Source organism: Vanacampus margaritifer, chromosome 13 (assembly GCF_051991255.1).
Source record: "Vanacampus margaritifer isolate UIUO_Vmar chromosome 13, RoL_Vmar_1.0, whole genome shotgun sequence".
Classification (NCBI taxonomy): Eukaryota; Metazoa; Chordata; class Actinopteri; order Syngnathiformes; family Syngnathidae; genus Vanacampus; species Vanacampus margaritifer.
The window spans coordinates 23,495,717-23,521,544 of record NC_135444.1 but is presented as its reverse complement, the minus strand read 5'-3'; the positions used below and the strand labels follow the sequence as shown (position 1 = coordinate 23,521,544).

The following is a 25,828-nucleotide window of genomic DNA, read 5'->3' as shown; positions in this document are numbered from 1 at the left end:
CTGATTTGTACGTTTTTGGGAGCAAATGAGTTAATAGGTAGCCAAACGGCTGTTAGAGCTTGCCGTTAAGCTCAAAATTTGATTTGTCCATATTTGCATTGTGCGAGTGAACGCATTATGTAATTTGCGGTCGAGAATCTCACACTCGTCCGTTGAAAGGCATCGGGGTGGCACCACGGAGTGACTGCTTATGTCGATTGTTTGCTCTGGGCTCTGCCTGGTTTTTGCATAACTTGTGTAGTGGAGTGCATGTGACACAGCGAGAGATGAGAAATCAACCAAACGAGAGGGGACAAAGACCTTTTGTCTGTCGCGGCCCTTCCCCTCCTCTCATTTCCTTGGATATTTTGTTAACAAACATAGTCCACTGTTTAACTGCAAAATGACTTGATGTCACGCGCATCTGCTTGCAGTGTCTGGAAAGACTACCGTCAACACGAGATCAGGATATCAGATTATTCAACTTTGTGTGATTATTATTGGTATAAAATATGTGTTGATTTCGGGTTTTGCTGTTGTCATCTTTTCTTAACATACAGAATACACTGGTGCCATGAAATATGACATTTTTAGTCTGCGCTTGTTACTCAAAACAATCATATCTTAAATAATCTTTCCTCTAGTGGATGTTAGCATTAGCCTTAAATTAGTGAACTATGCAATTTTAATTCTCTCTTTTTTTTTACTTTTAATTTGACAGTTGTATCTCAAGAATCAGCCGAATGACAGCTTATATCTCAAAAGGTTGGGTCACTCCTATCTCAAGGCACTACTTTACTGTAAAAAGCCATTAAAAAAAAAAAAAATTCAGTGACAATGGGCGCACGATGAACTAGAATTGTATTCTACACTAGTGCAAAAAACACATTGTTGAATGTCGATCAAAACTGAGCGTTATCAAACGCTTCTTTTTTTCGAATCGCATTCAAATGCCGTTGTACATCATGGAGTGTCCTTTTACCCGATACTAGTCTGACTAAACTTATTAAGAAGCTATTATTGATTCCTGCAGTCAGGTTTACAAGGAAAAGGAAATGACTGCTTAGGCCTGTGAGCGACGTCAGCATGCGTAGGCTTTGTGCATCACAGAGTGTGTGCGTGTGTGTGTGTGTGTGTGTGAGTGCCTTGCCTTGTTAATAGTGCTGTGGCTTAACACTGATGTCATGCGTAAGCGTGTGTTTATAAGTGTATAAGGGGGTTCTCACACTCGCACCCTTTAAGACGTTTTTACCCTGTTTGGCCAGGTGTGAAGGCGGCCATTGAAATTCATGCAGAAAGTCTGGTAAAATTTGTTGTCTTGGATAAAATGCATATTTAGCGAGTGTGGGGTACTGGTCGATAGCATTTTACACACACACAGGTGGTGTCCAATCTCTGGCTACCTCAGATGGTAGATGCTACTGGGGACTGGACTTGCATGATTTGGCAGCTATGCTGGCTGAAGATCTATCATGTCAAAGTCAAAAGCAAAAGCAGTAACTTTGAAACAATGCATAGTCACGCCGCACAGGAAGGCATGCTTAATTACTGCTGTACTTCAGGTTTTTGATTGTTTTATGAAATGTTGTTCATCCAAATATTTATTCTAAGTATCACTTTACTACTGCGATAGCAAAGCTTGGTGATGGACGACACATTTTTAGACTTGCATACAAATTTATGTTATGCCACCGCTGTGGACAAAAATTGGGGGGAAAAATATGGCCCAAAAAATTAATAAGCGACATATTATATTATGCATTCCGTTTGATTGCTTTAAATCTATGGCTTAAAAGGGTTTTTTAGACCAACATTGAGGACGTTACCACTGCACTAGCATAGGTCAGATGGATTACACAAAAACATGTTCCGACTTCAGTTTAACTCTTTGACTGCCAGACGTTTTCAGAAAAGGGATGCCGTGGGTGCCAGCCGATTTTAAGCATTTTGACTGATCTTTCAAGGTCCATAGAAAATGATGTGTTTGGACTATGGAAACACACATACTGCCAAAACAAGATTGGACTCTCATCTTCCATCAGAAAAAAAAAGTTTGTTTCTACCTTATTCCGTTTTTGAGTAATCAACAATAGAAAATGGTTAGTTTCACCTGTTTTGAAAAAAACCCGTCTTTTAACGTCTTTGGCACTCCTCCATAGGATTTTACGAAACGTTATTTAACGTTTTTGGCAGTCAAAGAGTTAAATTATTATTTTTTGTCTCCACGGTGCACTAAACCAGATAAAAATCGTCAAAAAAGCTCACTCGTGACAAAAACTGAAAATGTGCACAAAAATGACTACTGAGTCGAATAATTGACACAACCTGGACAAAACATGGCGAAATGGATTAAAAACTAATTCTGACAAAAATCTGACGACATCAGACAAAGCATCCCTGAATTAGTCTACGGCGCGTTCCATCCAAATTTGTCACGAGCTTGGGGACGAAACTCCGTCCTAACGGAGGGCAACTTGAAGATTTGAAGAAGTGCTGCCTCTTTGACAGAAAATGATTTCATGCTTTTACCGTATTTATGGGCTTAACCCCAAAAATTAGCTATGCATTTCATGCTTGTTTTCTTTAGACTCTGTGCTAGTCATCATCATAAGAGAATCTGATAAGTCAATGAGGGTGGGGTTGGCAATGGCTCATTTGGCTCATATGTGACCGGACCGCCCCCTCAAAACATGCTGTAATTTTCCACTCGTGTTATATTTGGGCACCTGGAAACTGTTTGAAATTGTGGACAAAAATGCATAACATGTCTCCTATTAGATTGTTTTGGAAGAGTCATATTGTCTTATATATTTATTTTCCAAAGGCGTAGCCCTGCTGGTTGTGTTGTGAACGTGCGACCCTCCCATTGTTCCTTCCCCTCCCACAACAGTCAGCGATGACGCATCAGGTATTACGTGGTGCTCGACAGGAAGTGGCTTTTCATAGGCCAGCAGCCAGAGGGGGGTTAACGCAGCGTTCCGCACAGTAGCCGCTCTGACACCGGCAGCATTTTGATGACATCACTGCCACAGAACCCACCCTCTCTCTTTCGGTCTCTGTTCTCCCGCCTCCTTCTGTTTGCTGTCAAAACAAGCGCGCCCGCTCTCTCTCTCTCTCTCTCTCTCTCTCACTCTTTTGGTCTGTGTGAAAGAACGATGCTTGGGAAGGGGAGGAGGCTGCCTGCGAGCGAATAGGGAGGGAGAGCGCTTCGAGGGGGAGCTGAAAAGGGGGGGGCTGTACTAGCAGGCTAGTACTGGCACATTCACACACAGGAAGAGCAGCGGAGAGGAAATATCGCAGTGCGTTGTAAATACATTTTCTTCCCTTGCACTATTTTTTATTGCTTTTTACCTCCTTTTTTTTTTTTTTTAAAACAGCAAGTTTAAGCCACTTTCTGGATTATTATTCCATGCCCTGCATGAAGGAGTCGGTGGATTGGCACTCGAGTGGATTGCTTCACTAGCCTGCCAACCCCAAAACTTGGAGCTAACTACCTGGTGGCACCTCTCTACGGGGTCTAGTACCACTCTTCCCAGGATGCTACTTTTGGCCGCTCCCTGTGGGGGGTAACGCCAGTTCTGTTTATTTAACGAATGGCTTCGGTGACGAGCAGCCAAATTGAGCAGAACCGTGCGAAAATTGTGCCTTTCTGGACCATGCCAAACTTTTGAGTCGGTGCCGCCATGCTGAGCCTGCAGGATTCGGTCTTCTTCGAGATCAGCATCAAATCTCTGCTCAAGTCGTGGAGCAGCAGCAGCTGTGAGTAGCTTCTGTTTACATACCGCAATCTTATCTGCGCAGCATTGTTGCATTGAGCCCCCCCCCCATCTTGAACCTGTGTAAGGATTACTAATGGAGTGTCAGGATGACTGATTGTCTTCAGTCCAGACATAGTCGGGTTTTCAAGCCCATCTTTCATTCTCACTTCCTCCAGTAAAACCTTGCTACTGATGCGTAGAGAGCAGGTTGCTCACCTACCGATGTGCATACATACCGACAATCATGCTAAATTTGAGCGTTTTCCCTTCATTCTGCAAAGGCCGTATTCGTGGTCGTCTCTAAAAGATTACCCAGAGTAGGGATGCCCTGATTACTCTTGTTAGTCTTATATTTGAAGGTAAGCTGTTTAAATAAGTCACATTTACAAACCTTTTGTTCTTTGAACTCCGACGAGACTGCTCAGCAAGCTGTTTGGCGCTACAGTTTTTTCCAGACTTTAAAAGAAAGAAAGAAAGAAAGGAAAAAGAAGATATTTTTAAGCCAAAACCAATCGACAGAAAATAACGCGATCTGCTCTGATTTCCGATCTTGTAATCAGATCGGGACAACTATAATCTTAAGCGATTATCCTGTGTTTGAGAGTGATATTCCGCACCTTTTTACTTGTAAAATGGTTGGGCGCGCTAATTGTACAGAAGGGTACATACAACCCAATTTTTAAAATGTGAGAAATACCACACGTGACAGTAGCAAGAGTGACCTGTAGGGACAGTGCAGCGCCACAGGGCAGCCATATTGATGGGAAATACAAAGAAGAAGAAAGAATAGTAATAGTTACAGCTAGGCTAACCGTTGCTACTCTGGTAATTACTTTATAGAGGGTCAGTCCTTGGTATTTTTCCTGTGGCGAATGACTTGAAACAAAATCAACAACCCAGTCAATCAAGTCAGATAACCAGCTACTAACTAATATAGCTAGCATTGGTTCATTTACGCTTTGGCAGAGAAGAGAAGACAAATAGCTACTTGTTTTCTGAGAAATAACTACTTTGGCTGTCGTACTACAGTTTGATTATATTTATAAAAGTTCCCTTGTTTTTCTTTCTATATTTACTAATAACGTGTTTAAAAATTGATTTACCCAAACATGTCGAATAATACATCAAATATACTATTTTGGTTCGAGGTCATCATACCATCAAAATCTGACACCAGCCCGTGGGCCAGTGCCTACTTATCAGTTACCAGGAAGTAGAAATGCTAATGCTACTTTCTGTCACTGTCAACTCTGTTTTACCACCCAAATCTACTTTGTCTGCTTCATTGAGTAGCACTCAACGCAAATCTCAGTCCCTTAATTCCCCCCCCCCCCCCCCCCCACGCTCCACCCAACCCAACGCCTGCTTTTATAACCCTGCTCTCCATCCCCTCTGGGGCAGCTAATGTTTCCTGACTATCGATCCGTCTTCCGCCTCTGTCCCGTTATTAGCTTCCCGGGTTTACTCCAAGAAATCCAAAAGGCACTCAATCCACAATCTGCCCCATAGATTATGGACAAATGGAGACACTTGCGCCGTTTTATTGCGCCAGAGATTTGCTGTAAGCGTGCAACCTCAGTCGCCAATCTCAGCTGCGAGTCTCTAAACGGAATGTTTTTGCTCTGCTCCACACTCATGAATTGGGACCAAAGCACCACATAGGTCTATTGTGTCATCTTTGTTACTAGACGTTGATAGTATGATTCAGTCCATACGTGCTATCATGCAGCGTTGCGCATTAATGCCCCCGGAGGCATACATATACTGCACAATAATGACCTTTCAATGGAGCTTTAAGCACACTGATGACTCATCATTTTTGTGCCATTACTGCAGAGCGCAGTGTCACACAAGTGTAATTAGCATGCAGCTACAGTATGGTATAGATTTAGCCTGCTGTATGTGTGAAACCAACAGTTGCACAGGCATAAAGTCACAACCCGATTGGACAGAACTTGTTGTTTTCGTATGGTACGAAGCTTCCAAACATTACTGCTATCGTCTGTTACATACACATATTTTGCATACAGTATCTCTCAACATGTAAATATTTTATTGTGTGTTTTCATTTGACAAAACTGAAGAAATTACACTTTGCTACGATGTGAAGTACAGTAATTTCTGGACTATTAGGCACACCTGACTATAAGCCGCAGGTGTTTTAATGTTACCGCACCGGGTTTCCCGCTAATTTCTTTTCCATAATGAGGGCGCAAATTTAGGAAATTACATCATCGACAAACTTGATGTTGCATTAGTAGTTCATCTTCTTTTTCGGAAAGTGTTCAGCTTGAACAATGGGAAACGTTATGCTATAAAAACACAATGACATTTATTATTGCTTGGCTCAATCTAAATATCCTGGCTGAGAGAGGCTGTTTAATTGCAGCTAGAGTTTGCTTTTGCGCAGCGCAAGTTTATTTTCCGTGCCGCACTGATATCCATGAGTGACGGCTTGTTGCCGTAGTTGTCCGTACCTGTATGACTCCCAAACAAAACTGCATTGTGATCAATAGTGCAACAAGCAGGCCATTCTCCACTCTTTCATACTGTCCCAACCCTCCCCGTGTCCCCTACTTTGCTTGCCAGTTCCTCATCAACACAAACGAGATCATCTTCAAATCAGAAAGCCGATCACAGCACCTTTCTTTCATGCTCTTTCTGATATCCTCTCCCCGCCTCAATTTTTTTTTTTGTACTTCACCACTAGTTAAAGTACTGAATCTTGTTCTTACGTGTCAGTATCGTGGGTTGTTAATAGCTCATCAGTCAACAACCAGAAAAAAAAAAAAGTCCTGGATTATCTGTGTTTTAGCTGTAACTTGTCACAGCCAGAGCGTGTTGGGACACAATAACACATTTGGCACTGCCATGCCACATCAACAGCAGCAGGTCTTTTGTCTGGTTAAAAAAAAAAAAGGGGGGGGGGGTGCTCTCTGCTCTGCATTCCAGCCGTATGTGTGATTGTGCTGTTATTGCTGGTTGTCCTGACAGTGGAAGTGAGCAGGCCGCCGGGAGTTTTTTTTTCCTTTTTTCTTTTTTCATTTCATTTGAACTGTGACAAGGTGGAGTCACTAATAGTTGTGTAATCGTGTTTCTTAAGTGAAAAGCGGGGCTCGTGTACATTGAGCAACATAGTGTAACAAAACCCCAAATAAAATCCAAAACAAAACATGTTTTCATGCAGCTTGCCAGTTGGCTTGCGTCGTATTTTTAGGGAGCAAGATCTTCGGGACACTCCGATACCAGTTTTATGGAAATCTAGTTGAGCATAAACTTTTAAAGTGTCTTGAATTTCACCTTGCACCATACCGCGTTTCCTAAAAAGAAAGCAAACCATGTTGCACATTTTCCAAAAATCACAAAAACTTAAGTTCATGTTATTACATTTTAAATTGTATTATTAATAATTAACATTAATATAATTAGTTAACCAATCAATTAAATAAATACTTAATTGTTAAATGCATTTTTTCCACTAATGACTTATTGTGATTAATAAAATAAACCAATTTATTAATTATTTAATGAGATAAATTAATACAAATATTTTTTAGGATACATCACTAGTTTCTCTTTTTAGGAAGATGTAACATCAATAGCTCTTGTGCCACATTGATACTTTGTCTTTTTAGGAAAGCGCAGAATGGTCTGTTTGTCTTCTTTTTAGGAAAGTGCAAGTACTTTTTTTCCCTAGTTTGACATAAATGGTTTGTGTTCTTTTTTGGGAAGTGGTGTGAAAATAAAGACATGATTCATTATGTTCAAAGTAAAAACAATTAATAGCTCTGGTATAATACTGTGAATATTTTACCCCTGAAGGTTTTGAATACGGCTCTGGAATACTTTGTAGTCCCTGAATTTGTTTGAATGATTCTTGTGACTACTAACACTCATTACTTGGCAGCTGATAAAGTGTAATGGACATGCCGCTGACGGGACTAAAGCAGAACTGAGAATTTGCTGAAAAGTCCACCACAAAATGTACATTTGTCATTTTTCCCAGTCCATTGGAGGTCATCCTTGGAAAAGAATGGAAGTTTGGAATGCCACAAATGACTGGCATGCCCTAGACAGAACAACTTGTGAGGGGAGGGGGTGGGCCCATCGGCACGCTTTTGTTGTTTTTCTTCTTTGTTGATGTTGACAAGTGCAGCATTGGCGGGAGAAAGAAGATTAGGATGCCCACAGCGTTGATTGGTTATGAGGGTCGAGGCCAGGCCACGTGACATCATCTCAGTACAGTAAACAAAGACGAGGAAGGCTTGAAAGACTCTCTGTGCTGCAGGACAGCATGACCGCCGCACACTAAGACACACTACTGGCGCCACAATGTGCTCAACAAACCAAGAGAGAGAGTAGAGTTGTTCATTTCCCAAAACGTCTTTCTGAGCAAGCCAGGTGGGATGTCAACAATTTGGTTACATTTCGGAATTTTCGGAATTTCTGCCTTCTCCCTTGAGTCAATTCAAGTTTTGATTTGTATAATTAATGGTCACTGGTCACCCCAGCCATATTTGTGTGGTCCTACAGTAGTAGCTGTCCATGTTGACACAAATATTTACAGAACAGTACAAAAAAAACTGACAAGAGATCTAAGAAGACAAAAATATAAAAACTGACAAAAAAAAATAAAATAATAATAATAAAAAAATCTGACAAAATGCAAGCCAAAAATATGACAAACTCACAATACATAGGAATACTGTCCAATTGTCAAAACCTGAAGAAACATTTTAAAAGAACTTAAAAATTTGACAAAAACAGATAAAATAGTAAAGAAACAAGTGGAATAATATTACAAAAATGTGTAAACAAAACATACAAACTTGTACAAAAATGTAGCATAAAATAAAGACCGACAAAAATAAAATACAACAAAAGAATTGCAAAAATATGACAGCTTGGACAAAAATCTGGATTTTTTGTTGTTGTAACTTTCTGACTGAAACTTAGATTTATTATGGCAAAGTAGGCTACAGGCAAAAATCTCCCCCCCCCCCCCCCAAAAAAAAATTAACAAAATGCTGATTTAAAAATACCCACACACAAAAAACTTTGAATACTATGACAAAACTTGAACAAAAATTGAAGAGGCGGATGCAAAGTGGGATTTTTTTTAGAAAAACAATGTCATGTTTTACACGCTTGTGAAGGGAACCTTTTCACCTCAAGACAAGAAGGCAGAAACGGAGAAGCAGACTCTTCCTGTGAGGGGAAGATGAGGTAAAGGCGTCCTTGTTGTCGCCACCGCCGGCTTCCATGGCCACACTCGCAGCCATTGTGGGCCCAGACTGCAAGTTGTGCTTACGGCCCGCACATCATTCTCATACACACCATTCAAAGTTTTGACTGTGAACTGGCTGCGTGACGATGCGTTTCACGGGGGTTAGTGCCATTTTCTTCAAGCATTTTGAATGGGAAATGGCCGCTTTTGCTATTTTCGCTCGGGTCATGGAGCGTGTGGGCCTTTGTCGGCGTTTCATTACAGTGTTATCGCATGTAAATTCATTTCACCGGTCTTTGACCTAAAAGGCTTGCTTGCAATGCGATTGAGTCAAATGACAACATTTTACTACCAGAAACACTCACCTGATACCCAAATGCTCTGAACAATTATTTGTTTGCACGCAAGCCAGGCAAATGATTTGAGCTACATGCAAAATGCACACCTGTGTTCAGTCATGGTGAGCCCCGTTCAAAGGTAGCTTAATAACTAAAAAACATTTATTTATTTTTGTTTTTTTTTTGACACACCAATATTCTCATCCCAAAGATGTCTAGATCTACAACTTTCCCTACCTTATTTTTGTCCCCGTCTGACAAGTCCATCTTTCACTTACCCCCGACCTCTGCCTTTTGTCCCATAGCTTCCGCGCCGGTCAGCAGCAGCAGCGTGAGTAGACGGCGCGCCCCCGCCTTGGCGACTCCCCTTCCGTGGGAAAAACACAACCTCGCGGCCATGTCCATCATCACCATCGACCCCGAGCTCAAGCCCGGGGAGTTCGTCATCAAGAGCCTGTTCGCCGAGTTCGCCGTGCTGGCCGAGAAGAAGATCGAGATGGTGATGGCCGAACCGCTGGTGAGTGACCTCTCAGCGACCTCGCCGCCACCTCATAAATGCTGGAGACGTGAGCGGGAAGCTCGTTAGGTTTATGTGCGTGGATTCATACTTAACACGCTGCACTGATTGTCCTCCGCCGCATCATTTGGGACGAGCGCTTCCTCACTCTAAGTTGCTGAATAAAAGAAATGAATGAAGAATGATTCATTCTTAGTTTTGAATGAAATTATCATTAATTATACTTTAATTTCATAAAATAACTATCAAATTGTTAAAACATCAAAAATCTTATTCATAGTTATAGGAAACAAGTCGTTTTTTTTAAACCGGGTTTAAAAGCATTTACACTTATTGGTATGTTTTGAATATTTATTATCCACTCAGCAAATCAGAGGACCGTAATATACACCAGTACAGAGGGAAAAAAATGCTTTTTAAAACGTTTTTTTTTCTTCCAATAAACCAAATATTTAGTGAACTAAACTAAGAACAAGTAATTAATAATAGAGCTAGAAGAGTAATTGTAAATCTATACAATAAAACGATAAATGCAAGCAATACAGTATTACAGAACTCCTGCTGTTAACAGTCATACTTGTTTAAAAAAGTGAACAGCTAGTTAATAAAACATTACATCTTAACTTTTATGACCAATGATAAAGGCATAATGACTTATTTAAGATGCATTTTTTATGTTCTCTAGATGTTATACAGGTGAAAATATCATTCTATCAGAAGTGTTGGGAATAAAGCGGAGAAAAATGCGATCAAGTTAAATCTCTTAATGCTAAAAATTTTGAGGTGAGAATTGTGATCACCTTCTCAGCTAAGGTTTTTTGCACAGTAAAGGATACTGTGATTATCCTACTGTATCACTTGCTTGATATTTTAATCTTTTCCTCCCTCAGGAGAAACCTCTGTCCCGTTCTCTCCAGAGAGGGGAGGATGCACAGTTTGACCAGGTCAGTGCGGCAGTGTGAATATGGCCCCCCCGTCCCCCCCTTTCCCCCCCTCCCCAAGCCAGTCAGCTGCCAAGTTCCATACTGCACTTTGTGCGCAGTATTTGAATCCCCCCCACTTGTGGCCAATCAATGGCCCATTCAACGGCCCATCTTGTGTACAATGGGACCCGCTGCAGAGCTTTGTTCACAACAACACGAGGCCGATGAGGAGAATATATGGCGAGGGAAAGTCGGGCCTGCGTGGAAGCGCTGTGTCATCCTCGCCACTAAATCTGCCACTGGCTGCTGCCGTGTGTGCGTGCGCGTGTGTGTGTGTGCGTGTTTCTGTGTTTGTTTGTGTGCGTGTTGTCTTTGTGTGTCGTGTCTGTTTCTGTTTGTGTCTTTCTGTGTCGCCTATGTATCTGTCTGTTTCAGGGCACTTGTGTGTGTGTGTGTGTGGCTGCCTGGCGCCACGAGGGGCAGCGGTGGGCGTGCCACTTGCGTAACTCCGCTGGCCGTCGTCCACAGGCGACGCCCTGCATGCCCGCTGACCAACGCCTGCCACGTTCAAAACATTTAACTGTCGCGTGTTTGTTGTCACATAAGCATTCGAGTTTTCGTTTCTCCTGGGAGTTTTTTTGCACATGTAGTTTGTCCTGTAGTGTCACTCGTATTAACTCATTCACTGGCAGCCATTTTCCCTGAAGCAACTCCCTTTGCTCTCGGCTGTTTTACTGGATATGAGTTAAGCTGTTCTTATCCATCTCGGGGAGTGGCCATTTTGCCACTTGCTGTCGTGTGAAAATGACATCAGAGTTTGCTCACCTGTTTTCTGAAGCTGAGCCGTGATTGGTCGCTACCTGAGCCCAGAAAATGGCAGTGGCAAAACGGCCAGCCCATGAGATGGATACGGCTGGCTGCATTTGGACTGTTATTTGTGGGTTGTGATGATTTGTATTCATTTTTTTGCTCTGCTTTTCCAGTTAATAAGCTCTATGAGCTCCATAGCCGAACACTGTTTGCCCTCCCTGCTGCGTACTCTGTTCGACTGGTACCGGCGGCAGAGCGGCACCGAAGACGAGTCGTACGAGTACAGGCCTCGTTCCAGCACAAAATCCAAAGGGTGAGCGATGCCTCGTTGAAGTTGATCACGTTTTCGTTTCTGCAGTATTTCCCTCTCATGACTCTCTTTTGTTGTTTTTGTTTTTGCAGAGATGAGCAGCACCGAGATAAAGACTACCTTCTCGAGCGGAGGGATTTAGCCATAGATTTCATGTTTTGCCTGGTGTCGGTGGAAGTTCTCAAACGGGTGAGCTATTGTTGCCGCTTTGAACGCTGCTTTGCAGGAAGTTTAGAAAAATACAAATTCCTCAACTGAGTCACTTTGGTGCATATGCATTATCCCTCATTATTATTTTCATCTATGAATAGCTCACAGAAAGTTGTGTTTTTCCTCTCATTTAAAAGTGTAATTGTTTTAGGAATGTGCGGTACTGTTGTCATTGAGACCTTTAGCCACAGGGGCCGCCTCATAAATCAACACTTCCACCATTTGCAGCCTTGGTGCGTGGCCAAAGGGGACCGTCCACATTTTGAAGCAACATTCCCAAAGCCGTACCCCCGGGAGACCGGCTCTAACTTGCCCTTGGCCCCCGGAGGAAATGAAATGTCGCAATGCGAAAAAAAAAAGAATGAAAAATGTACCACTGCTGACTAATAAGAGTAATTGGTTTGTGTTTGTCACAGATTCCTCTTCATCCAGTGCCAGACGCTTTAGTACACGAAGTTCTAAACCTGGCATTTAAGCACTTTAAACACAAAGAGGGGTAAGTAAACACAACCACATTTGCGTTCATTGACTTTGAAGACAGCATGAGTCTGACCTTGTATTGTTTGTCTTTATTGTTTTTAATTGTGTTTAATTGTCCCACGTTCGATTTGTATTCATGTACACCACTTTGTCTCAGCTGCAGTTGTTTTTTTTTTATGTGCTCTATAAATTTGACTTTAATTGTTCCATGACCACGCTTGTGACTCAAAACACTTGTATCTTAAGTCATCTTTCCGTGTGGAAGTGAATGGAAATCCAATTCATCCATTCTAATGCTCCAAAAATCATCAACTAAAACGTTCGCAACATGATTCAGATGAAGTAAAATTGCACTCTACGGTATTGTACCTTCAGAATATTTAGCGTCATTGTCACAAGGGAACAACAAAACTTCGTTTACATACAGCAGAGTTGGTAAAGTGCAAAAACATGAGGTAATAACATAATTAAAGCAATGTGAAGATTTACACAGTATGTGATGTTGATTCTGGCATGCACGTCTTGGCCACCAGGGAATATTGTACGGTGATAAATACCGTGCAACGTAAATTGATGATGAAATGCAGACCATCACAACGAAGCTTTGCACCTGTAAATTCTGTTTTGTTTAGCTTTAAAATAACCCTTAACTGGGAGTGTCCAAAAACAGTCTAAAGCAAGCAAATAGCTATTTTTTTATTTTGTATAATTGTTTTAAATAACGTGATTGGCTGATACTTTTTTCTTTGCAGATACTGTGGCCCCAACACGGGCAATGTGCACATCATCGCGGACTTGTATGCCGAGGTCATTGGAGTTCTCACACAGTCAAAGTTAGTCTTTTTTTTTATGTTTGTCTTACACGTGACACATCGTGCGAATCACTGCCAGTGCAAGGGAATTATAATAAATGAAAAGAAACAAAATAAGCAAAACGAACATTGAAGGAACATTTTCACTGTTTTAAATAGATATTGAAATAAGAATAAAAACTGAAATGGCATGATCTTAATAAAAATATATATATAAATAATTCAAGCAAACTACCGGTATAATTATAACAAATTGCTGCTAGCAATTATAGCAGTATTGTAAATAGTACTGCACTTTACTGCACAGAAAGACAGACTATATTGAGGGAAATGACATGGTCACAGCAACAAGACATACCGGTATACTGTATACTAATCGTATAAAAACAACTAACAAAGTTGAAATAGATACAAAGAGCAACACTGAGGAATAATTTAAAAAAAATTGAATCAAAACTAAGTTAGGTTAAATTAGGACACCGATGGGTATATGCATCAACAATGTCTTTTTCATGTGATTTGTGGATAGTTGTTTACAAGTCCTAACTGAATGCATTTTTTTTTTATGACATAAAACTTTGTAATCTCACAAATACCACATTTTACGAAACAAAAAAAACTGATAAAAATCAAACAAAAAACCTAATCAAAAGTAGAAAACCCTTTCTAAAACTAATTAGAACAAACTACATTTGGAGAAAAAAAAAATCAAAGCGAAATTGCATTAAAATATTCTGAACTATTATAATCTTATTGCCTGTGTGTGTTCGTAGGTTTTTAGCGGTGACGAAAAAGTTCAACACAGAGCTGGATGAGCTCCGGAAAAAAGAGCAGAGTCCCTACATAGTGCAGTGCATCATCAGTCTCATCATGGGGATGAAGTTCTTCCGGGTCAAAATGTATCCCGTGGAGGATTTTGAGGCGTCCTTTCTGTTCATGCAGGTGAATTACACACTTTTGATTCCAATGTCTGTGCTTTTTTTTACATGGTGTTCCTCATTCACGCCATGAACTCTTGCCATCTTTTGACCAGTTGATAAACATAAACATCCACAGCAGGGAATGAGTTAATGTAGTTTGTCTTTACTCGTATGCCAAATTTGTCCTACTAGCAAAGACAAAGAGGCTTTCTTTCTTTCGTACATGGAGCTTAAGCAGGACGTCAAGGATATGCTCCAACGGCTTTCCTCACGCAGGACACACCTATAAACGTTTGTCATAATAACAATCGGCTGATAAGATTGTTTGCTAAATCGCACCAGACGTTATTATTTTTTTTTATGATTTTACTGCTCTGTTCAAAGCCGGTAGCACCTCATAAAACCCGATGAATAACTGCCAAAGGTTTTGCCGAGCAGTACGCGCATGTCTTCATAAGATTCCCTTTCCCATTCATCTCTTCGCAAAGCATTACTTGTTGCCTCGTAAGCGCCTTTAATGAAGCGTGCAGTGGTTTATGTCCTCGTTTCATCCCGCCTCGGTTTTGTAACGGCGCTGAGTTCAAACCGCATGGCCGTTAAATAGCTTTATTTTACACCAAGATTATAAAATGCCACAGTCAAAACCTTTTCCCCAATAGGGATCAATTCAACTATAAATAAGCTGTCAATTGTGAACGCTTTTTTTTTTTTTAATGTAAGGACTGTTTTAAGGAACATTTTTAACATTCTGAACTGTCGTACGAGTGCGTGAGTAGACCTTCACATGCATTTTACTTTTTGCCAACTATCATCCAAATATAAAAATAAATAACATAAAACGATAAACCTACCTATGACACATGTTGATTAGTTGTCTTAGTTTTGAGCGTTATTTTTTTTAAGCATGTGTGAAGAAATAGTGTGAGGACCCCAATTGTTAGTTTGTGCAGGAACGATGGAAATTGGGCCTTCTCATTGGCTGAATGCCGCATGTTCAAGTCTATCCTCATGCGTGGTCAGGACTTCTTTAAAGTGTGACCTAACGTTCTTTTTAGGAGTGTGCCCAGTACTTCCTGGAAGTCAAGGACAAGGACATAAAACACGCTCTTGCCGGCCTTTTTGTGGAGATCCTCATCCCAGTTGCAGCCGTGAGTGAAGCCAGTTTCCCCGCCTTTGTTGCCTCGCTGAGCGTAATTGTGTTATTTTGGAGTCCGTCTCCGGGTAATAAGTTTTTGTCTTTGTCCTCCAGGCGGTGAAAAATGAAGTCAACGTCCCGTGCCTGAAGAACTTTGTGGAGAAGCTGTACCAGACCACGTTTGACCTTAGCTCCAGAAAGAAGCACTCTTTGGTCAATACGTCTAACTTTCATCGAAAATATATAAGATAATGTCTATAGTCCATTTTTGGGGGGATTGCCCCTTCTCCCCATCCTCTACCCCTTTTCTCTGTGTACACTCATGGCCAACAATGAGGCACTTTAAAGAGGCCATGCCAGCGGACTATCCAAAGGGAAGATGCATTTTTGAGGTGTAGACATAGCAGGCTTTTTTTCCCCCCATTTTGAGAGCTCAGTCTTGTTCATTCGGCAGTCTTGCTCAACATATCATCATCATCATTACTCTTTTTTTTTTTCTCTCTCTAATGGCACGTTACATTTACACTAGATAATCGCTGATGCAAACAAAGGTGCTCATGTTCTTGTATAGTGGAGGAGGGGCAACCCGTCACCGAGCCCCGGTTAAGTTACGGGATGGTAGGCAATTATGTTATTAGGCTCATGACATTGTAGAGCTCTGTTGCTAACCAAAACCTATAACCGTATCTGTATAAAATTGAACCCCATATTTTCTGAAATAGTAACAAAACTGTAAAATATCCTTGTTCACAGATGCTCTTATTCATATGTGGACATTACAGACTTGTGTTGCACACCAAAACAGCAGCACCAAAGCGCGTAATTATAGCATAACCACATCTGCAGTAAATCTAGTTGATCTGTAATCTTTTTTTCTACTACTTTGACATTTGTGTGCTCTTGTAGGCCAATGTTTTGGGTATTTTGATGCTACTAGTGAGTGGCGCAAGCCTACTAATTGGGCTTAGTAGTGTTACTAATATGGCACAGTCATTTACTAGTGAGGTTTAACTGACTCTAGTGGCACTGGTCGTAACTAGCAAGACCTGTGCTTTAGGCCTGAAATCAAGTCATTCAACCAGGGGTGCCAAATTTTCTCAAGGTAGACTTGTCAAACTTTTGTCCAGGTAATACTTGTCACGCGCGTTAGTACTGACTCCCTGTTTTTCGCTTGTTCAGGCCCTGTATCCCTTGGTGACCTGCTTGCTGTGCGTCAGCCAGAAACAGTTCTTCCTCAACAACTGGCACATCTTCCTGCAGAACTGCCTCTCGCACCTAAAGGTAACGCCCCGAGGTTTTGCGACACGTACAGCTCACAAGGACTGTATGGAGTGCACTGGCTGGGCTGGACAATGCCTTAATTGACTTTTGAGTCCTCATGACTGGCGTTGCGTAATCCCGCGCTACTATTTTGGTGATCGAAACCAACAGCGTGACTGCTTTTCTTTCATTCTTGTGATGGGTAACTTGTTGCTGCCGATTGAATTAGAAGCCGCCTTGGTTGTGACCGGTGTTCCCTGTGGTTCCGTCTTGGAGATCATAATGTTCTGTCCCTCTCATTGTCAAGCGGCAGATCTGGACGGGAATAGCGCTTGATTGCGTTGCCTGATAATATGCTCTCTGTTCACAGGGTGGGGAAAAAAAGTGATTTAAATACAGCGACTCATGACAGCTAAAGCGGGGTACACATTTAACGATTTTCAACATATTAGCTGATTTTTAAAATGGGAGAGAGCCCACTGTCGTCATGTCACTTCACACCACTGGAAAATCGTTAGTGATAATCTTTTACAAACATCCAACAACTGGGCCTTTGCTGACTTTATTTTGAAAGGAGGAAAAAGGCTAAAATTTTGTCAAATTAGTATGTATGTTTCCTGGTTAACTTCATCAAATGGCTAAAGTGGCATGTATGTATTCACAGATTTCTAAAATTGTAATTGTTTTTTTGTTTTGGTTTTATGTGAGAGTTCACCATTCCTATGTGTTTTTCCTGCTCTTATCCAGTAGTGTGGTATAGTAAAGATGATGAACACAACACACCTCACACAATGAAATCTCACATTCATAAGCGTATTTGGCGGCTGTGGAACACTTTTAACACACCCTCACCACAGGATGATCTTTTAGAGACATCCAAGATTTATGTCTTCCTGATTTAAATCAGCGGGGTTACAAAAGACTCAAATTATCAGTAAGTGTGTACACTTAACCACCTTTTCATTGGTGATGAAATTCTTTAACTTTGCACCATAATGTCGTACATTTTTCTACCTGAAATGATATTTCCAAATGCTGTTTTTACTCAGGTCTGTGAATGCCTCCTCAGAAATCAATGAAATCAGTTCTCCTCCTCCCTTATCACCTTCCAATCGACAGAATGAGCCGACTCAATGACTCTTGTTCCCACTCTTACCTTGATTGATCCTTGTGAAAATTGTTTGGTGGTTGCCATGTGCGTCGGTTTGGTGTGTGCCACCACTGTGATTTGTAGTAGATGGCCTCTAATTAACAATAATTGATTCTGATTCATGATTTGGCATAATTTTTACAGTTGTCATTATTTGAATGAATTTTCTTTTCTCACTGTTTGTTTTAACCATGTGGCATTTCAGTTATTGTCCATACTGTATTTATGGACACTCATGTTTTGGTTCTACTCTGGGCTCTTAGTAGCGCCATCCCATTATGGTAACGAAAGGTGTACAGTACTCGGAATTGGTCCAGCAGTACAAGTGGTCGGGGTTGAGCAGAGACACATTTGCATGAGACAGGACCACCCCGTCAAAACTGGCCAAAGTCTGCAGTTTTGTTATTAGGAGTAAAGTGTCAGGTTTTCTTTTCCCAATACATCAACTCTTCGCACCGTGCCAAACACATGAGAGCATTGGGGCGGCCATTGTGTTTGCATGCCAGGATGGAGGGAGGCATTTTGCTTTTGCTGGGAACGCCAGACAAGGATCTCACAGAGAACAAAGGGCTCATTTGTCAAAAACTCAACAGCTCCGTATAAAATAACACATGGGCCGAGTAGTAATTGCCTTCCCACCGGCCTCCTCCCACACCCTTATCAGTATCGAGCATTTGCTATTTGTTTGCCATGATGGTTCTGTACAGATTTAAATTTGCCACAGGGTTAAGATGGGACACGTGGATCTTTTCAAAAATGCAGAATCACTTTTGAAGGGGGAAAAGTTTGCCTTTTCTTTCAACCACAATTTCTTTTTTTCTTTTTCTTAACATACAGTGGAACCTCAAATGTCCAAAACACAACACGCGACTTGACTCCCAAGTTCAAGGTCATTTAATAAAAATAAATCCCCACATGAAATAATGTCAACTGAATTAATCTGACATAAAAAAACAACAACAACTTAACAGGCAGTTATTTAAGGATCATTTTAACTTTATCAATCAACCAGTTAGAGCCTAAATGTTACATTGTTATACATATTGACTTATTACTCTATTTTAATCACATTTATAAAATCAACTTTTTTTACATACGCTTTTTAACCTCATCAACAATACAACATGGCCCACCATTTTAAAAATCCAGTTGGCCCTTGAGTATAAAAGTTTTCTATGAGGCAAACTTGGGGTTTAAACTCTACAGTTGTCCGACTTGGGGTGTTCCACTGTAACTGAAAATTCCCGCTCCCTGTGTGTTCACATCACCTCCGCTCTGTCTTGTATTGTCTCTTCATGCGACTTAAATTGCGCATCATCAACACATTATTTATTTATTTATTTATTTATTTCACAGCTCTTAGAATTATGTAACAGACAATGCAGTGGGAAATCATTCACCACTCTTCACGTTTTCCACATTTTGTTATGTTACAGCCTAATTCCAGAATAGATTAAATTAATTTTGTTCCTCCAAAAGTCTGCACCCGGCACCCCATACATACTGACAATGTATGAAAAAATACCTGTTTCTTTATTTTTTATTTTTTTGCAAATATATTAAAAGCAACTACTATGAAATCACATTTATATAAATATTGTATTCACACTCACAGCCTTTGCCATGAAGCTAAAATTTAGCTTAGGTGATTCAGATGAGCTTGGTGGCCTCCATCATCCGAAAACATTGAAGCATTGTGGGTGCAACGTATTTATTCCATTTTGGGATCATGCTGCCTGTAACATAACAAAAAAAAAGGTGTAAAACATTGTGAATACTTTTTGGATGCACTGTACACTAATAAAAAGCTATATTTGCTATATTTGACTTTGGGGGGGTGAAATTTCAGGATGAACCTAAAATGTGCTTCAGCATGTAATTTGAGCTGAAACTTTTGCAAGTACAACTGTCAACTGTTTCAGTACTTTTTATGTAGCCAGTGGGGGAAAATGGTCAGTAACTTCAGATTGATTTTATTTTTTTAAATCAAAACATGAGCCATCAACTATATACAGTAAAAATTCATATGTTGGCCAGCAATATGACTATCTGAAACAATGCAAAAAGGATTAACATTAAATAGCCATTTTGTTTTCTCTGTTGGTTTTGCCAGAAAAACAAAATCAATTTGCAAACTTTTCTTCTGCGTGAGGCCATAGAGACTTTATATGCAGTCATGCGACTTTTTGGCTCTTTTTGATTGGTCAAATGGAGTCAAACGTCACCAGTGCATTGTCAATTCTTTATAATGAACAAACGCTAAGAAAGCTAACGTAAAAAGCACAATTACACACTAGCGCTGATGTTGACCACTCACACGGAGTCAATTACAGCCAGTTAACAGTTAGGCAACGGTACCCTCTCATTCGCTGACGCCCAAGTCACTCACCAGGCCACCTTTTCAAACTCAAAGTCACAGATATTACAGTAGAATGTGAGAATGGCAATCCAAGTGAACAAAAATACATGCATGTTATGCTTTTTAAAAATGCAAAATCAATTTTTCTTGGATAAATTGATGTGATAATTGGTTGCTGCAGCCCTAATCGGAGTGTCATCAGTAGTAAATTTTGGATGGATCAAAATTTTCCTTAATCCTGCCATTTAGCTCATTGTTAGAAAACATCAAGTTATACAAAAGTGTCTTTTAGGTTCATCCTGAAATGTCACCCGAAAGCTGAATATTCCTAACATTTTTTGCGTCTGATAATAGCATGTGAGGTTTTGTGTTTTCTTCTATTTTTTTTGTTTATAACTCGCATGTTTTATGTGTCTTTGTGCTTACTCTCCCCACCAACCTTCATTCTTTGCCTGCTGTCATTTTACCCCCCCCCCTTTTTTTTCCACATCCACCGCCCCAGATGCCGTCTAACAACAGCATCCGAAAGCAGATTGAGACGCTGCAGGTGAGTTGTTTGGTGCCGTTGTGACGTCACGCATCTGCCCGTCCGGTGAAGGCGTTTGTTACTAGGACGGGGCTTTCCGCAGCTTCCAAATCGAAAGCATGAGGAAAAGTTGTTGTTGTCGTGCTGGTTTGCATTGATGATTGTTTTGTCAAGTATGTTATGTATCAGGGTTTGAGCGAAGTCTACTTTAATTTCTCATTTGTGGACTGATGGATATGCCATGTTTCTTATTGAGTTTGAATAAATTTTCCTATAGAGGATAAAGAATGTATACCTGTCAGAATGATTATAGTGATGGTATGTGTGGCTGCACCATTTGTGTTGAAATATCCATTGATTCAAGGGTTATAATATTGCAATGTCTGCTAGTTTATGGCATTTTGCATTGTGTGCTAGCATTAAGGTAGCGGACTTTTTGTTAGGCAAAGTTATGTAGTTAAGTTAAATACAAAATATGTCATTCTCTTTATCTCATGATGAGCTTGATGGGAAACTTAAACTGGGATTGGCAGTATAAAAATCAAGCTTTTTATCTTTTTTTTTTAAGTTTACAAAACAATTTAAAAATAATTCTATTAAATTAGGGGAAATAGAAAAACTTTTGTTTTTATCTGGACTTCTGCATTTTTCACTGCTCCTTTTGTTTTGCAGAGGCTAAGCAAAAAAAAAAAGATCTGTCCTTATGACTTGCATTACAAATCCTCCCATCCTGCTGTTTGCCAAACCAGGTTGACATTTGCAGTGGAAATATGCGCATGAAAGCGCAATGATGAGTTTAGTCATGCGCGTTCCGATCTCTGATCTCTTGCGCTGCGTCCGTCTGCAAGCTTTCGAGTCGGATTAGCCGGGCTCCTGCGGAAAAGCATTTATTGGGGTTTAGTTATGCTTAAATGTTTGACGCTGATGCTGTCACTCCTTTTTTGTAATGTTTGTCAAGCCAGAGTTTCACACGTAATTCGGCAGCTGTACGCAAGGTTATGAATATGAATACATGTTGAAAATGAGGTTTAAGTTTTTATATTATTTATCACATATTGCTGTATATTTGTAAATTTTTTGTCAGATATTGGTAATGTTTTGTGCCATCAACCAAATTTGTACACAAGATGGAATGTAATATAGTCTCTCTCACGAAGCTGTTGTCATGTTTTCGTTTTCTGATTTTTGTCATATTTTTGTTAGTTTTTCTTGGACTTTTGTTAGTTTTTTTGCCTGGTTTTCCACTAGGTTCATTTTATAATGTTTTTTGGCTGATATTTATCCAAATTTTGTCAGATTTTTGTCACAGTCTAAATAACATTTATGTCCCGCCTCTTTTTTCCTTCATAAAACTGTTGCTTCAGTTCCGTGGGATAACTGGCAAAAAAAAAAAAGTGCTCCCCAGAATTAGAAAGTTGCTACTCAAATGAAGTAATTGATTAGCGAAGCTGCTCATCAAAGAACAAAAAATATTTTGAACCTTGAGTAATTGTTTTGAAACATGTAGTTAATACAAATCTACACGAGAGCAGTAGTTAAAATGGACATGTAAATAGAAAATGATTCTGAATTTGGCATGAAATCAGAAACGAGTACTTGGACCTGCAGTATGAATCCAACCTAAATGTGAGCTGAAATTTGGTTGCCCACACGCTTCTGTTTTTACTCCACCAGAACAAAGACCCCAAAATGTCCCGTGTGGCTTTGGAGTCACTGTACAGGCTGTTGTGGGTGTACATTATCAGGCTCAAGTGTGAGAGCAACACTGTCACGCAGAGGTCAGTCCTGACATTGATTTTAAGTCCCCACACCATGCCACACACAGACACACACACACACACACACACACACACACACAAAATGTGAAGGTCGCTGCTCTGATGTTTTAACCAGTGACTAAATTGCATGCATTTGTATAAAGTTCAAAGTTCTTTTTCCGTTTTTTCCCCTCTACTAGTCGACTACTCAGCATTGTTTCAGCACTTTTCCCCAAAGGCTCTCGCAGTGTGGTGCCACGGGACACGCCCCTCAACATATTTGTCAGAATCATCCAGTTCATTGCTCAGGTAGCTTAAAAAAAAAAATACAAAATGTGATTATTATTATTATTTTTGGGTGTGTCTTTACTTCAAATTGATTGTCGCCCGTGCCTCCGAATGCTAGGAAAGATTAGACTTTGCCATGAAGGAGATCATCTACGACCTCCTCTGTGTGGGCAAGTTTCACAAAACCTTCACCATTAATCCAGAGGTAAAGCATCACCGGCAAACTTTTTGTTGTTGTTGGTTTTAATATATTGTTAATCCATTGCGTTTTCCTGCCATTTCCTGCCTCCCAGAGGATGAATATCGGCCTGCGAGCCTTCCTGGTGATTGCCAACAGCCTGCAGCAGAAGGACAGCGAGCCGCCCATGCCCACCACCAGCATCATCATGCCTTCTGGGAACACATTGCGCGTTAAAAAAATCTTCCTCAACACCACGCTCACTGACGAGGAAGCCAAGGTCATAGGTACGCTTAAGTCATGACACATTTTGAGGCAGCACAGGCTACCTTTGCTTACTTGGGGAAGTCAACCTTAAACATTTCTTGACATTCGGATTAATATTACATTTGTGGAATATGCAGCAAAATCCAGCCATATTTATTCATCTCGGGGCAGCCATTTTGCCACTTGCTGCCGACTGAAGATGACGTCACACTTGCTCAGGCAACGGCCAATCACAGCTCACCTGTTTTCTGAAACTTGAGCTGTGATTGGTTGTTGCCTGAGGCCTGAGCAACTGTGATGTCATCTTCAGTCGAGAGGCAAGTGGCAAAATGGCCGCCTTCTGATATTGATAAAAACTGCTGGATTTTGCTGCTCAACTCATATTTCACTAACGCAATACTAACCCGATTTTAAGTATTTGGACTAGTGGGGCTGCATAGAACATATTATTGTCAATCATTTTTGGGAGGTTGACGTCCCCTTTACCAAATGTCCATTTTTTCCGGAAACAGTGGATGTAAAAAGCCTACACATCCCTGTTCGAATGCCGTTTTTTTTCCTGATAGAAATAATAATTTGCCACTTCCAGGCATGTCCCTGTACTACCCACAAGTGAGAAAGGCTCTGGATAACATCCTGAGACACCTGGACAAGGAGGTGGGACGTTCCATGAGCATGACCAGTGTCCAAATGTCCAACAAGGAGCCGGAGGATATGATCACGTATGTTCTCGGCGTGTGTGTGTGTGTATATATGCATGTGCCCGCCCGTCCATATGTGTGTGCTTCCACTTTCATTTGAACTGTGGCTTGATTGGTTGACAGGGGTGAGAGGAAACCAAAGATTGATCTGTTCCGCACGTGCGTCGCTGCCATTCCCAGACTGATACCAGACGGCATGAGCAGACAAGATCTCATCGAGCTCCTTGCCAAGTACGTCTGCTTTTTCACTACAGTGGTGGTACCTTGACTAGTGAGTGGCACACGATAAATGTAGGGGGAAAAGGCCAATAAATAAAACATAAATAAGAAATGGGCTTGAGGCTGATGAGTCTGACACAGCGTCAGGACCGGCTTTTCCCCAATTCCTGCCAACCTTCTCCACCCTCCCCCAGGCTGACCATCCACATGGACGAGGAGCTCCGCGGCTTGGCCTTCACCTCCCTGCAGGCACTCATGGTGGACTTCCCGGAGTGGCGTGAGGACGTGCTGTCGGGCTTCGTCTACTTTATAATGCGCGAGGTGACAGATGTGCACCCCACGCTGCTGGACAACTCGGTCAAGATGCTCCTGCAGCTCATCAGTCAGTGGAGGCAGGCGGCGCAGAGCAACAGCAGGAGCCACGAAGCGCAGGTGGGTCAATTTTCTGAGGGTCTACATTAGCAATTGTTTAAAGGACACTTACAGTAAAAGCCTGTTGATCGCAGGAGTTCGAGTCTGAGATAGAGAGACCATATTTATCATCAGTTTTAGCTATTTTAATTTACATACACATTTAACGTCTTTTTTTTTGACCCATCTGTCAATTAAAAAAAAAAATGCTTAAACATGGCGAATCTTTGTCTAGCCTAGCTTCCAAGTCATGGTCAGAAAAACACTCCGTGGGTGGCTTTATTATGCAAAATTCTGAACAGATGTATTTTGGAAACTAGACAGGTCACAAAATATGTACTTGTCATGTAATTTCACACAAGATGGGTGAGCAGGTACCTGAACTGTTTGTATGCCAGAAATGAAAAAGTTTAGCTTGTCGCCACAGAGTTCGAGCGGCAGCCATTCTCTTTCTGTGGAGCGCTCATTGCTGGGCGTGCTGCACGTGGTGGAAGGTTTGGCCATGGTGGTGCTCTGCAGCTGTCGCCCTGCCACGCGCAGGCTGGCCGTCAACGTCCTGAAGGAGGTCCGTGCACTGCATACCGCACTGGGCATCAGCAAGGTAATTATTAACTGGGCATTAACGTCATAGTTACGTAATAACGGAATCTTGCGAGTATAAAGTCGTACATTTCCAATGTATTGATAAAGTCATATTAGATCAAAAATAAAACTTTCTTGTATTAGTATGCCTTTTATTCTGGAATAGACACCTTATGCTATTAAAAAATAACTAATGATGCACTACTTAAAATGATTCAACATACCGTAATTTATTGCACTTAACTCATTGACTGGCAGCCATTTTCACTGAAGCAACTCCCTTCGCTCCGAGCTCTTTTACTGGATTTTGATTGAGTTTGCAAGGGCCACAGAATATTGTGTTCTATTGCTATAAAAACATGGAACCTGCCAAAGCAAAGATTAAAGTACATTTCTATCTGTTTTCGTTTTGCAGTAATTACCATTAGAATATAGCTAAGTTTCGTCATTATTCACAAATCTGTTGAAAACGATGGCGAAAAGAGCTTTTTGCAACATGGCCCTGGTTGATCTCTTATACGCTGCTGCCACCTGCAGGCCATTATTTGTAATGACTACCATTGCTTTAAGCGACCTCTTCAGGTCAGAGTCTGCATCAAAGCCTTCTTTCTGTATGCTCTAGCATAAACAAACGTATAAATAATTTTTGGGGGACCGTGGCAATATTTAAAATAGAACGTTTATGTACGTTTTTGGGAGCAAATGAGTTAA

At 40.9% G+C, this 25,828-nt stretch overlaps 1 protein-coding gene across 4 annotated transcripts in view; it reads left to right on the top strand.

Moving 5' to 3' along the window:
* fryl (furry homolog, like) overlaps positions 1-25,828 on the top strand; it is a 73,651-nt gene that overhangs the window by 17,836 nt on the left and 29,987 nt on the right. For 2 of the 4 annotated variants that reach the window (XM_077584772.1, XM_077584770.1), the window contains exons 3-21: positions 9,608-9,819; positions 10,710-10,763; positions 11,726-11,865; positions 11,955-12,051; positions 12,489-12,568; positions 13,305-13,385; positions 14,138-14,306; positions 15,340-15,432; positions 15,534-15,632; positions 16,599-16,700; positions 20,691-20,735; positions 22,389-22,492; positions 22,672-22,780; positions 22,878-22,964; positions 23,053-23,224; positions 23,794-23,926; positions 24,029-24,136; positions 24,319-24,556; positions 24,963-25,136. In XM_077584772.1, coding sequence (XP_077440898.1) covers positions 9,700-9,819; positions 10,710-10,763; positions 11,726-11,865; positions 11,955-12,051; positions 12,489-12,568; positions 13,305-13,385; positions 14,138-14,306; positions 15,340-15,432; positions 15,534-15,632; positions 16,599-16,700; positions 20,691-20,735; positions 22,389-22,492; positions 22,672-22,780; positions 22,878-22,964; positions 23,053-23,224; positions 23,794-23,926; positions 24,029-24,136; positions 24,319-24,556; positions 24,963-25,136 — 2,205 coding nt within the window. In that variant the 5' untranslated portion in view covers positions 9,608-9,699. Of the gene's footprint in view, positions 1-3,245; positions 3,739-9,607; positions 9,820-10,709; positions 10,764-11,725; positions 11,866-11,954; positions 12,052-12,488; positions 12,569-13,304; positions 13,386-14,137; positions 14,307-15,339; positions 15,433-15,533; positions 15,633-16,598; positions 16,701-20,690; positions 20,736-22,388; positions 22,493-22,671; positions 22,781-22,877; positions 22,965-23,052; positions 23,225-23,793; positions 23,927-24,028; positions 24,137-24,318; positions 24,557-24,962; positions 25,137-25,828 lie in introns of those variants that run through there. The other 2 variants (XM_077584773.1, XM_077584771.1) reach the window with 2 other exon arrangements.